This window comes from Gymnoscopelus braueri, assembly GCF_963280865.1.
Source record: "Gymnoscopelus braueri genome assembly, chromosome: 23".
NCBI lineage: Eukaryota > Metazoa > Chordata > Actinopteri > Myctophiformes > Myctophidae > Gymnoscopelus > Gymnoscopelus braueri.
Genome location: NC_137625.1, coordinates 34,432,630 through 34,447,629, shown reverse-complemented (window position 1 = coordinate 34,447,629; position 15,000 = coordinate 34,432,630). Strand labels below are relative to the sequence as shown.

At 41.8% G+C, this 15,000-nt stretch overlaps 1 protein-coding gene across 1 annotated transcript in view; it reads right to left on the bottom strand.

Annotated features, from left to right (window-relative positions):
* Positions 1–15,000, bottom strand: part of plxna4 (plexin A4) — a 355,677-nt gene that overhangs the window by 154,895 nt on the left and 185,782 nt on the right. The window contains exon 4 of the mRNA XM_080421613.1: positions 14,715–14,843. Within this exon, the coding sequence (XP_080277739.1) occupies positions 14,715–14,843 (129 nt within the window). The remainder of the gene's footprint in view (positions 1–14,714; positions 14,844–15,000) is intronic.

Here is a 15,000-nt window from a genome sequence, read left to right as displayed (position 1 = left end):
GTGCCGAAAAATGGAAACACTCAAATAAAGTAAAATAACCTCAAAATTATACTCAAGTACAGTACTTGAGTAAATGTACCGATCTTGATACCACCACCCACAGTACGAAGGACCTAAACTCCTTTGCATTGGGTTCTGCGATGCAGTTATTTTATTGTATTTCACATCCCTGAATTGCTTCCACGCAGCTATAGCCCCCATTCACTAGGATTTAGATGTCAGCAGTCATATCAGTAGGCGGAGATAGATGTCTGATTGTCTGGCAGAGCGAGACAGAGCCAGAGTTTTCAGCCAGAGGGAGCTGCATGATGTGTAATCGTCGTGCTGTGGTGGAAAGTAACTGAGTACATTTAATCAAGTACTGTACTTTTTGTACTGTACAATCTTGTAAAATATATATTTTTTTTACTTTACTGGAGTATTTCCAATGTTCAATACTTTTACTTACTTACTTTAGTTACAAGTTACTTTGTAGATTTTGATGACTATTTCAGCCCTATTTAAACTTTGGCCACTTGAAAGTAACCGTATACATATTTTGATGCCAATACTTTTGTACGTTTAAGTACATTTTGATTACCAGACTTTCACTTGTAAACAGTGTTTCCACATTGCAGTATTGATACTTTTACTTAAAGTAAAATATGTGAGCACTTCTCCATCACTGATAATTAAACCTGCAGTCAAAAACTCTTCACTCCAAATGACCACAGAGGAAAATTTAAGTTGATAGAAGACCATGGAAAACACGTTGGCCCAGACTTATCTCTCCTGCTATTCCCTCAGGTCTCGGTCTCTCTCTCTCTCTCTCTCTCTCTCTCTCTCTCTCTCTCTCTCTCTCTCTCTCTCTCTCTCTCTCGCTCTCTCTCTCTCTCTCTCTCTCTCTCTCTCTCTCTCATATCCTATTGGGCGGGGAGCACAGATTAGTATTTGTTACGTAACTTGCTATTATTTGACTTACATATGAGATCGTGTTTAATAATGATGTGTGCCTGTGCACTCGCGGGTGCTTGTGCATGTACTTGTGCATGTACAAGTGCAGCTGCCCGTGTGCGTGTGTGTGTGTGCGTGCGTGTGTGCGCACGCCTGGGTGCGTGCATGCATGCCAGTGTTCTACCCCAGAATAGTGATGCTAGGGTTCGTTGGATAAGATATGGAATATTGCAGCGCTAACATGACTTCCCAGATTGTGTACTGCTGATTGTAGGCTATTTGACTGTACATTTCCTGTTGTGTTGTGATCACGGCTGACACCTCCCTCGATCTGTCAGCCGCAGAGCCCAACGCCGTCATTGGCTCAGTTATAACAGATTGATTGGCCCAATGGCTGCGGGCGCAATATTGTTTTGATCCGATGTCTACAGAGGTCAAATGAGAAGCCATCCGTCGTGGCTGTCGTCGGGGAGAGACGTCAGTGCAAGACGAATGCCTGCGATGGGATCCATTATTTTCACTTATCTCTCCGTTTCCCACGACGGAAGAAGAGACACCCCCCATCCCCAAAAGCTAACCATTTATTAATGGCTAGGTTCTTCTTTCTCTTTTTTTTTTTTTTACGTCACATCAAATTCTTAACTGCTCTGTAGGCCAAGGGTTCCCAAACCTCTAAGGCTGCGACCCGCCGAAAAAACTCATATTTGAACTGGGGACCCCCCACCCTGCTAAGCACTTGGAATTGTAAGCGTTACAAGAAGGCATGACTCCACATGAGTTCCACACTACAGATAGATATATTGTGAAAATAGCCAAACAAACACCTCGTACTGGCAGGCGTTGTGAGGTTGTAGCTATGTTCACAATGTTTGCCTCTTCTTACGTAATATTTGACAATTTGGCCAGTTTGGTATTAAAAAGGTCTTCAAAGTCATTAAATTGACACTTACAGATACAGTACCCTGTATACACTTATACTGTATGTTGGTTTGTTTACCGTTGAGTAAGAAAACAATGTTGCACATTAAGCTAATCATCTGGGGACCCCTCAACATTATTTGGGGTCCGGATCCCCAGTTTGGGAACCACCGCTGTAGGCAAAAAGTTATCAACCACCACTATCATCTATTAGATGCAAGACTCATAAACAATGATATCCTACACAGGTTCTTATATTCAAGCTTAAAGGTTCGATGACATTCATTTTCACTTTTTTTATTTTCAATGTTTTATTTGGGGTTTTAAAACCTCAATTACACCCAAAAAACCTGAACTTAGAACATTCAGTGGATTTTCTGTGGTCTGGGGTTTTCTGAATAATTAGGCTGAAAAGTAATCTGAGCTTGGCCCTTCGACAGTGAGGTCACAGTCGATTAATCCCACCCACTCTCCTCCTCGCCCCTCCCCTCCCCTATCCTTTCCTTTGGGGGGGCGGAGCAAAGGCGATGATTGACAGGCAAAATCCCTCACCAGCGACACCCGCAGGCAAAGATTTATTTTTTCATTGCAGTTGAAAAGGCTTTAGAAATGTGAGAGAAAAACACCTGCCATTGATCACTGGAATGGAATTTTCACTTAAAACTTTTTGTACACTTTTGAAGGACCAGGACAAAGACTTTGAATGTGGTGTAAAAGTGAATGTCATGAAAGCTTTAAAACATTAACCACTTGAACCCATATCCTCCCTATTCTGGGGCAAACATTTGGTCAAAATGGCCGATACATACAGTAGATCAGCTTTTTTGGTGTGAAAAGATTTCGTGTAGAGGGGGGAAAAGGAGGCCTTGTGAGAACAAAGTATACAATTTTAGGGTTGAAGTGGGTAACTACAATCCGCCGTTGCAGTTCATCGTTTGAAGTGAATACACTGAAAATGAATTGGCTGTTGATTGTTTGTTGACAATTAGAGTTGCTTGGTAACCAAACAGAAGATTATTTTGAGTGCAATAAGGACAAGTTCTGCTTGCCTCATTTTACACAAAAGCATAGTGTGTGTTAGCAAGTGATAACTCTGGCTAAGCACCCCGTAGGCTATACTAGCCTAGGCCAGTGATTCTCAAAGTGGGGTCCGGGGACCGCCAGGGGTCCTTGAGGGGGTTCCAGGGAGTCTCTAACTACCTGACGAACAGTTTAACCACTTGAGCAGAATTTGAAAAATTGTTATAATAGTCGATCTACAAGCTTGCAACACATTGCATTGTGACACATTGTGAGCTTTTAGATCTGCTATATTCGCATTAAAACGAAACAAATTACAAAATAGGGACTCTCTGGTTTCCTGGCTCCAAATATTTTGAAATGGGGGCCTGAGGCTTAATACATAGCAAATTGGGGGTCCTTGGCATCAACATATCAGACCCACTGGGCTATGGGCAACCCTATAAGTTCAAACTTCCTCCGCTATGCTAACAATGCGCTAACGTTTTCCAGCCTCCGGCTATGCTATGCTACGCTAACCCTAGCAGCATCTGCCATCTATGATGCTGGCAGCGAGGGCTGAAGCCTTGAGGGATGCAGATGGAAAATGCAATTATGTGTCACGGCGAGGTCTGACCCCTTCGTGTGCTAAGTGGATTTGCATTCCGTCTGTGATGCTGCGTCCCTAGTGGCACACGCAATGCAACGCACGCGCACACACACACACACACGCGCGCGCACGCACACACGCAGGTTACATCATCTTGCCTCAGGGACTCTGTAAACAACAAGCAACAGGCCTTTTAGCTATAGAGCAGGCGAAATGGAGGAATGTTGATGATTCACCTCAATGAAAATATGACTAAAAGAGAACAGTAAGAGCGTGTTTATGTGTGTGTGTGTGTGTGTGTGTGTGTGTGTGTGTGTGTGTGTGTGTGTGTGTGTGTGTGTGTGTGTGTGTGTGTGTGTGTGTGTGTGTGTGTGCGTGTGTTTTCGTGAGAGAGAGAGTCTTTGTGAAACGTGTGCTAGTTATAGAACTCAATAAAGAACAGTAAAACGATGTCCACAGGAACAGAGGAAACAGAGAGAAAACCGTATTGAACTTTGTCAACAGAAAGTGTGTCAGGCAGCATGTCTGTTTTTTATATTCTTCTCCCCTTGCTTTGTAATATAGAGCCTCCAGCTCTAAACTAGGACACAACATATTAATACACACATGCAGACGCCCATGATGGTAAACTCACAAGCGCACGCTGGGGGATTGAGAGAAGCTCACTGCGGAAAAGAGCGGCCGCTAAAACGGTCCCACCAGTAATAGAAACTAAAAGGTCGCTTGTTGTTATTAAGCCGTTTTTGATGAGATACTAAGATGCAATTCCTCCGCAAATTAGTTTGTCGAATGTATCCACCCCTCCGGGGTTCTAAACAAGAGGGAGCGTTTGACTTTGAACAATCTCGTAGAACCAGATATAGTACACACACTTTCAATAATTCAAAACTCCGCAGTGAGTTGCTATGTCGGACATGAATAATTTAGTAAAGGCAATGCGTTGGTGGCAGTTATGGTTTGTATATACGGACCATGATGGAACAGTTCCATTCCTACGACTACAAAAAAAAGAGAAGAAAACAAGAAAAGACGTGTTGTGTATCGCTTGTAGATCCACTATTTTTGGTGAAGAGATCTGGTGTAGAGGAGGAAAAAAACAGCAGGCCAAGTACAGAGCCCTGGGTAATAGGGATGCTAGGTTGGTTAATGGTTAATGGTGGTTAATGTAAAAAAAGGGGGTAACTCGTACAAAATTGAAATACGGACATAATGAGGTTTTTGCCCGACAGCCACCATATATCTTTGGCTTCTAAAAAGGTATTACTGTTATTAACCGAAATAAAAGTGCAGTCCTGTGTTTTACTGTTATTTACCAAAATAAAAAGTATAGTCCTGTGTAGTATGGACGAGCAAAGCAATTGTTCTGGGGTGTTATGGAATTCATTCACCCATTTATCGATTTCTTCACGTTTAACTAAAGGGCGATGATGTTGACAGAGAATACTGTGGTAATTTTCCTCTAAAAATCGATAGAAAATAAATTAAACGCTTTTAATAAATTGTGATGGTGGGGGAGGGGAGAGCGTGGTGCCTTCCCTTGTATCAAAGCACTGTGTGATATAACCTCAGTTAAAACTAAACAAATTAAGCGTCAATGAAACCAATAAAACATCTAAGACCGCATGCAATCGACGCCTGTGTTCTCCACTTCATACTATAATCAATCCACTCCGCTTCTAGCCTGGCTGGATTCAATGCCATTTTCAATTAAATCAATTCAGTGAGCAATTCAGACAATGAAAGCTTGATCATTACAAAGGGAGTTTTGTTTACATTTGAAGTAGAATCCATTTAACGCGAATTGAACCGCAGCTCTGCAACCAGCGTCAACAGTACGGTCCTATTGCAGTGGCACTCAATTGAGGGGGTTCCGGGGTTCCCCAGCTAAATGACTCACAGTTCAACTTCCCAATTATTACATACAAGTAAATACATATTTTAGAACATACAAGAATGCCTATTTTGATCAAAGTTTCACTGTTATCTGCTATACCTACAGTACATAGACAGTAAAGGAATTATGATAAAATCACAAAACTATTAGACCAAATCATGTTTAACAGTAAAAAAAAAAAAAAAAAAAAAATCAGACTGGTCATAAAGGTCGGGTCACGTCTGGGACCACCTGGGGATCCAAATGCAACCTTGGAGGGTCAGTAACTCTAAGAGTGTACAAATGGACCCAAAAAAACTGTGAGGAACAGTTGAGGAAAATGTGAGGAAATCTGTATACTCTCAGAGTTACAAATCCGTAAGGACCCCTGGTGGACCCCGGACCAGAGGTTGAGCAACAAGGGCCTACTTTAGCTAATGCATATCAAAAAGGGAGTCCTTTAGGTTCAAATGGTTGAGAATCAGTGCCCAGACTGACAGTATTAACATTTCGGTAATGCTGTTAGCAGGATCCGTCTCGAGAGATTAACATAACCCTGACCTGTACAATACCACCAAGCCATCCTATTGGCTAAACCGGACTATGTACAGTACACCACAACCATTTAGCCCAGAAATGATATGACGAGCGTGCAAGCGTGTCAGAGGGTGAGAGAGTGATCCAATTAGAGCAAAGCCAATTAGTGCGTTAATGAGAGGGTAGGACCCCCCCCCCCTCCCCCACCCCATTGGAGAGCAGTGGGAACAGACGGAGGGGAGAGAGAGGGGTGATGGAGGGATAACAGAAGTTGTGCTGAGGGAGGACAGGTTTAAAACAGTTAGCTAAAAACGAAATAACGACATTTTTAATTGAAAAAAACCCTGACAATTAGCTTTACAAAATATATATATATAACTAACTGAAACGGTAACCGGAACGCATCCCAAAACACACTTGCATAGTTTTAAGTTTAGGAATAAGATTAGGTTAAAGCATAGTTTTACTGTGAATAAGGTTAGGTTTAGGCATAGTTTTACTGTGGTTATGTTTAGGAATAAGGTTAGGTTAAGGCATAGTTACTGTGGCTGAGTTTACGAATAAGGTTAGGTTTTTTAGGTATAGTTTTACTGACGTTACGTTTAGTAATACTTGGGTGGCGAGTGTTTTGGGGCGAGCATTCTTGTATTCATGCTGAAACTGTATTGTGTGTTTACAAAACTAACTAAAACCAACTAAAATCATGGAGAACATGTCCTTAGTGTTAGTCTTCATTTTCAAATAGATCTACAAGTTTCAGAGTTGGGTGGGGGTAGGGGGTAGGGAGCTTCTCCCTGCCTGTTCAACCCAGGTTTGGTATCACCAGTCTGGGCTTAACGAGGGAGAGAGTGGGGCCTATGTCTGCATGGTCTTCTGGAGCCACCAGCAGCAGGGTATATATAGGAGCTGTATTGACTAAAGTCGTTGTGTTGTTCTGTAAAATAAAGTGTTCTCTCATTCTTATTTTCCCCTCGTTCGTCATATATCAGTCTTTCTCTGAGCAGTCTGGGTCCCTGGGTCCCCGGAGCAGCAGGGGGGCCCTTCTGCTATCGACCAGCCAAGTCTGTTTGTCTAACGCTCAACACCACTAGGAATACAGTGCGTGTGTGTGTGTGTGTGTGTGTGTGTGTGTGTGTGTGTGTGTGTGTGTGTGTGTGTGTGTGTGTGTGTGTGTGTGTGTGTGTGTGTGTGTGTGTGTGTGTGTGTGTGTGCGCCTATGTGCTCTCTCTCTCTCTCTCTCTCTCTCTCTCTCTCTCTCAGCTAACACAGGGAAGCTGTCAGAACCTTCCCTACAACATCCGGGACAAAGCTCCTCATGTCCCAGACTCTTCTCCCTTCTGGTTCCCAAACTGTGGAACAAACTCCCCCATTGCAGTTAGAACTGCACACTCACTTCACTCCCAAACTTCTGCCGTAATCTGAAGACTCACCTCTTCAGACTCCACTTTAGCCCGATGACCTTGCAGGCTTATGCAAAGGTTAAAATGTAATTTAGATAGCATGTTACAGTATGTAGACAGATGCTATAGATTCATTTGTTGACCTGGCATCCTATGTGTATAGTTTCAATATACAGATTATTTATTTTTTGATATTATAATGTTTTTAGACTGACGATAGGTTCTTGGTTTACCTATAATCCTAGATATACCTCTCTCTCTCTCTCTCTCTCTCTCTCTCTCTCTCTCTGTCTCTCTCTCTCTCTCTCTCTCTCTCTCTCTCTCTCTCTCTCTCTCTCTCTCTCTCTCTCTCTCTCTCTCTCTCTCTCTCTCTCTCTCACACACACCACTTTAACCCTATATGCTATACTTTGGCTATTTTCAAATAGCAGATGCGACGCATTGTGAGCTTGTAGTTCTGCTATTAAATTGTAACAACACTACTTAATCTTGTACGGGGGGTTCCCTGGCACTAAATATTTTCAGATTTCACATTAATTTGGGGGTCCTTGACATGAAAAAAGTTTGATTTTGACCCACTGCTTCAGGCAGCATGAAGTTCTGTTCATGAACCAGTTTCTATATTTGAAAAAAAAACTTCCCAAGCTGTTCGTCCTAAACAGACATTTTGTGGAGGACAGCCCTCCAAGTAGGATAATGGATTAATTACTGTCATGGGTATTGAGTTGATGAAGCATGCACGCACACACATGCATGCATGCGTGCACGTACACACAGACACACACAAACACACACACACACACACACACACACACACACACACACACACACACACACACACACACACACACACACACACACACACACACACACACACACACACACACACACACACACACACACACACACACACACACACACACACACACACACACACACACACACACACACACACACACACACATATTGGACAGATGGGAAAAAACAAATTTGGTTACTTTTAAAGGGATATTTCACTTTCAAAAAAACTTTTGTTCATTTTATCGTCTACTCGGGATTTTGTGAACCCCCCAGACCGTTTTTAAGTTGCTCGGTTCAGTATTTAGACATTTGATATTCATTTTATCAGACACGCCCCCTTCCTATACAAACCCATTGTAACTTCAAACTCCATTTTAACCATGTTAGATTCATCAAAAACACCCGTCCTTGGTTCTGGTGACTCACCCTGCCCCCCTAATACGCGAGGGGGCCGTGTTTTTTCAATTACTTTTTTCATTTATTTTAAATATTTTTTTGGGGAAAATATAAAAAATAAAATACAATAAAAAAATAAGGGGCAGGGTGAGTCACCAGAACCAAGGACGGGTGTTTTCGACGAATCTAAACTGGTTAAAATGGAGTTTGAAGTTACAATGGGTTTGTATAGGAAGGGGGCGTGTCTGATAAAATGAATATCAAATATATAAATACTGAATCGAGCAACTTAAAAACTATCTGAGGGGCTCATAAAGGCCTGAGTAGATGATAAAATGACCAAAAGTTTTTTCTCCAGGGCTAATTGGCATTCCCAAATGAAAATGCTAAATTTATGTTCTAAGTTAATGAAGAAATCTAAGAGAATGAGGAAAAACTAAATTATGTTTATATGAATTAATCCATTCATTCATTCAATCACTCGTCCATCAATTCATTCATTCATTCATTCTTTCATTCATCCTTTCATTCATTCATTTATTTTCATTCATTCATTCACTCTCTGAAAACAGCCATGTCTCATTGGATGAAACTTCAATTAATAAAAGTGTTAATTGGATGTCATGCACAAATAAGATCCTAAATGTCTCCGTCCCTCACCCCCTCCCTCCCTCCCTGTATATGTCTGTCTGTCTGTCTGTCTGTCTGTCTGTCTGTCTGTCTGTCTGTCTGTCTGTCTGTCTGTCTGTCTGTCTGTCTGTCTGTGTCTCTCTCTCTCTCTGTCTCTCCAGATGGACTGATTGAATCCTCATGAGAGAGAGAGAGAGTAGAGCTGCATTTTAAAGGGCACCTTCAACTCTCTCCGTCTGTCTGATATTTAAAGTGGAGTGGTACTATCAGTGTGTCATCTAGGACCTTTAAATGTCTGCATTTAACACACTGCACACACACACACACACATACGCACATGCACACGCACACACACGCACGCACACGCACACACACCTGTGTAACAGGAAGACACTTCCGTTGAGAGGCATGTTGCTAAGCCCCGCAGTGTGTGCTGGCTCTGGGTGACTATAGGCTATCACTGCCAACAAAACACTGCAGTGGATAATGTGGATGTCTCAACACACATGAGAGGGAGAGAGAGCGAGAGCGAGAGCGAGAGAGAGAGAGAGAGAGAGAGAGAGAGAGAGAGAGAGAGAGAGAGAGAGTAAGAGAGAGACAATCTCACTCCCTTGCCTTTGGAAGAATTAGAAAGCCAAACTTCATAATACAGTATAATACCATAATATTATAGTCTAACATAAAATCAAGTCCAAAACCGAGAGAGAAAAAGATAACCCGTGTTCCACTGGGTCCAATGTTAGTTATATAATTTAGTCACAAAATATCTTTTCATTGTTTAAATATTTATGAAGACCCACTTACAGACTTAATCACATTCAACCTGATGTCCCTATTTTGGTCATGTGCAGTAGGTGACATTTTGGAATACTAGATGTTCGGGCCGCTACGCATCGCGACGCATTGTGAGCTTGTATATCGGCTATTTATATTTCACGGCTACTTTTGCCTGATACTCTTGTATGACAAAGCAGGGCATTAAATTACAGGAAAAGCAGGTGGAAACCTGGAATGACGCTGTAGTCATAGTGATCAAGTGGGATTATTTACAAAGAGACACAAAAAATTTAAATATGTAGATTAGGCCCTATTGTCTAGGCTCTTTTCGTTCAGTTTCGTTCCCATCAAGTGGATCTAAATAATCTCTGCTTCTTAAAAAAGATCTATTGGTAGTAAGTAAGAAACAAAGGTTTCGCCATCTGTTTTGGCGCATTTTGTTTTTAATCAGTGTTTAAAAGTCGGTTCTATTTTCTTAGCAGCGTAGTAATACTTTCAAAGGGGTGGTGCGGTTTTTGGCACGTGATTCCCGTTACAGCCAATGGGGTCGCCTCGTTACTCTCACCATTTCCTGCAACAACAGCCATGGCAACGCTAACGTCCGACGAAAAGAACTCAAAACGAAGAAAATATCCTTCAAAAGCACGTCAAAAGGACTCGAACCGATGCTATATGAATCTTATGTCTGTCCAGAAAGAAGAGGTTCAGGAATTTACACGGACAAGATGGGATATAACTACAACTAGCCATGGATACACGACGGTCGTCTGTCCCGACCGAACTTCAACCAGGTGTTTGCACTTTTCCATTTACGGCCCGTACATCTACATAAACGTTCAGATTTCAAATATAAAGTGCTTACCGCATGGCCACTAATGTCACAATTCTGTAGGGTCCCGCAGAAGTACCCGTATATTCCGTATTGTTCAATAAAGAGTATTCTTAACCGATCGGTGGCCATTTTCTCATTGATTTATAATGTATCAGAGTGCAATACACCTCCCATCCGATAGGGTCGCGTGGTTGAAAGGATATGGTGAAAATGGCCACCGATCGGATTAACATGCTTTTTATTGAACAATACGGAAGATATAGGTACTTCTCTGGGCCCGTACATAATTGTAACATCCATGGCCATAGGTAAGCATTTTAAATCTGAAATATGAACGTTTATGTAGATGTACGGGCCGTTAATGGAGAAAGTGCAAACACATGGTTGAATGTTTCAGGGCTACTACAGAATGTGTGTCAACGTTACTTATAAACGTCAACATTGTGTGGATATGGGTTCTTACAAGCCTCCTGAGGACGCTGGGTTTCACGCAACATTCTACCAGCGTGTTATTGACAAAAAGACATTAATGTGATTAATGTGAGAGGAAAACGGCAGAAGGATCAACTCTCTCAAACAGAAACGTCAGCAGGTGAGCCACACACACGGGGGGGGGGGGGGGGTACTCGCATTTTAACATGAGAGACTGAAATAATTTATTGTGTTATCAGATAAAAACATCTATTGAAAATAGCAGATCTACAAGCTCAGAACGCATCACAACGCGTTGTGAGCTTGTAGATCTGCTATTTTCAATAGATTTATTTGGGGGGAGACACATTTTAACATGAGACTGAAATCATTTTTTATGTTATCACATGAAAAAAATCAATTGAAAATAGCATATCTATAAGCTCAAAACACATCACGTTGTGAAAGTAAAACTAACTCAAAATTCTACTTTGAGTACAGTAGCCTACTTTAGTAAATGTACTTAGTTACTTTACACCACTGAAAGTACAGGTACTAAAAAAACCTACAGTACTCAAGTAATTGTCCTTTCTTGCTGTCCACCACTGCATCTCACCAGTGCTGATAAAGCCCATAAGCTAATTGGCAATATGGCCAAGTAAGAGATTGTAAACAAAACATGCGTGTCAATATTGGACTGTCAAATATTGATTTGTCATTTTATGATTGTATGGGTGCTATTACTGTATTTTAAACATTCCCGTGTCATTTCATCCATGTTCCATCTCTGTGATAACTCAGACATCTTTACATCGTTAACAGCTAATACACCAGATGTTGTGATTGATAAAGAGTCCAGGGAAGTGTCTGTATTAGATAGCCTGCACCTTTGACTTTAGCCTAGAGGAAGCCTTTATGACCAAGATCATTAAATACCAACCACTCCTACATACCATCTCAGAGCTGGGCTATTAGGTGCAGACTATTTGTTTTTATATTTGGCAGCCTATAGGACATACCCACATACTGGCTGTTAGAGGGTTTCAACAACTTGGGATGCCCAAAAAGAAGGCAAAAAGGTTGGCAAAGTATTGTGCTGTCTCTGTTGTAATTGGCGGAGACGGTGTTACTTATACCCATAGAGTACTGAGTGACATGCCTATTGTATCATGAAAACATATTCCAGGATTATGTGAATGTAACCTTACTGCACCTATAATATTTGTGTCCCTGTATGTTTCTCCTTTATGTGGACATAAATAAATGGTTAAAATGTGTGTGTGTGTGTGTGTGTGTGTGTGTGTGTGTGTGTGTGTGTGTGTGTGTGTGTGTGTGTGTGTGTGTGTGTGTGTGTGTGTGTGTGTGTGTGTGTGTGTGTGTGTGTGTGTGTGTGTGTGTGTGTGTGTGTGTGTGTGTGGAAATGAACCACCCTTCGCTGACCGCTACAAGATCTTCTGTGAGAGAGTCATCCGCCATGGCTTATAGTTGACCAAGAGGTGCTGAAAATAAACCAGCTACAAAGGATGTTCGTAAACACAGTGAAGAAGCATGAGGACCTTGATGCTTCAAACTACAGGTAACTCAAATACCATGTGTGTCTTTGACAGTTCTGGGAAACAAAACAAAAACCTTTATGCTGAAAAGTATATTATAGATGTATTCCCTCACAAAAGAGTATATTTAAACTAAATTGGCTATCATTGTGAATACATCTTTACTTACACACTTGTGCTCATCTTTCCCTAACATTTTATGTTGCAGGCAGGATAAATTGAAGCGGAGGTTGACCCCTGATTTCCCCCAGCTGGTTTTTCACTGCCCTACCAAGTGCAACATCTCTGAACATACATACATGTCCTTCCTAGGTATTTTTAGGAAAAAGGTTTGGTGATGCTGCAAGACATACGCATTGAGTCAAGTTGGTGCCCCAAATCCTTTAATGGTGTGATCAGTGGTCATCCAGAGGAGATGCAGTCTGCACTTTAATATTTTGTCATATTTGTATACTATTTTGCTGCCGTTGCACTGTCAACCAACATTTCTCTGTTCATACCTGTGAGTGACACAGAAGGCCTGATCTTGTGGGTGGGTGGGAGGGTTGATGTACAAATGACACATGCTCTGACACACTGTGGTATTTTAATAAATATTGTATACCATATGTTGTAATAATTTGGAGCTTTAGTGTATTTATTTTAGTCTAGTCCATTTTTGGCATTATTCCAATCTAGGGGGCTGATTTTCAGCCAGTTTGGGCCAAGGAGTGCTGCTTTTTTCCCCTACCTTTCAGTACACAGTAGGTTGTGACATTTTCTATGTATGAAATATAAGCTTTTATCTAAATGTACTATGTGTATGTTTCATTGTGCTGGGCGCCGATCACTTCAGTAGAAGCGTTTTCTTTCTACATTTCATGATCAAAATTCAAATATGAGTACACTAAGGCACCAACACTTGTTTCAGGTGTTAGGTAAAGGTACATGTATTTATGACATTTGAGAAAGATTTTGTGTTGCCAAAAACACATTTTACAAGCAAAAACAGCAGCACAAGATTTTCGTTTTTTGGTTACTCACTTTTATACACATTTCTGGCTTGTGAAAAAATACTGCAGGATTTTGTGCGGAGAAATTTTAACCCAAAGTCCACAAGGGTATTGTCTATGCAAAAATGCATTGAAAAAGTAGATCCAAGTCGTGGGAACGAAATTCATTTTCTAGGCACTTTTTGGTGGGTCACCACACGGCCTAGATACAGTACAAGGTTTCTGCCCGACAGCAACGATGTACTACTATAGTCCATACCTGCAGATAGTAAGTGCACCCCAACTATTTTACGTTGCTCACATTTTTTCCCTTTGCCGTCATCTTCAACTCTCAAGGGCTTGAGTCTTGCCAGAGTTTGTACAGTTTGAGTTCATCCTTGATGCTACATCAATGGGATTTTTGGATGTTTCTGTGAAATCCTGCTGGCTAGGCTGCTATTTATTCCCACTTCCTGTAGTGTGCCCTCCCTCACAGCAGGCCAAGTTTAAAAGATCTCCTCAGCTCAGACTTGGCAAAACATGCTAATAAACATCTTAAATTTGGAACAAATGAAAGAAGAATGAGCTCTGCCAGTCCCTACCTGTGCCAAAGCTCAATGCTGCATGTACAAATTGACTGGCCAACCCGTTGAGGAGAAAAAATGGATGCAGAGACAGACAGACAGACAGACAGACAGACAGACAGACAGACAGACAGACAGACAGACAGACAGACAGACAGACAGACAGACAGACAGACAGACAGACAGACAGACAGACAGACAGACAGACAGACAGACAGACAGCTTAGTGTGTGTGCGTCTGATACATTGGCATGGGTTGAGGTGGGTAATAGTCCATTGATGGATATTGAACTGCCTCTTCTACAGTGTCCAAACCTGTGGTTATTGTGTGTGTGTGTGTGTGTGTGTGTGTGTGTGTGTGTGTGTGTGTGTGTGTGTGTGTGTGTGTGTGTGTGTGTGTGTGTGTGTGTGTGTGTGTGTGTGTGTGTGTGTGTGTGTGTGTGTGTGTGTGTGTGTGTGTGTGCGTGCACGCGTGTGTGTATGCGTTACCTGGTGCTCTGACATCACATAGAGGTAGTGGTTGTCCGAGGAGAAGGCCATGTCTCGGAGGATGGGTCCGTTCTCCACCGCCTGGACCGTCTCGTACTGCAGAGCCCGAGAAGAACCGTCCACACGGATCTGGAATAAAAAAACAATTCACATTAGTATTATAATATATCCATATTTATATTATTATATTATTATTATTACACTGGACATTAAAGAGAGTCCGTCACACACACACACACACACACACACACACACACACACACACACACATGACTCCTGCTGCTTC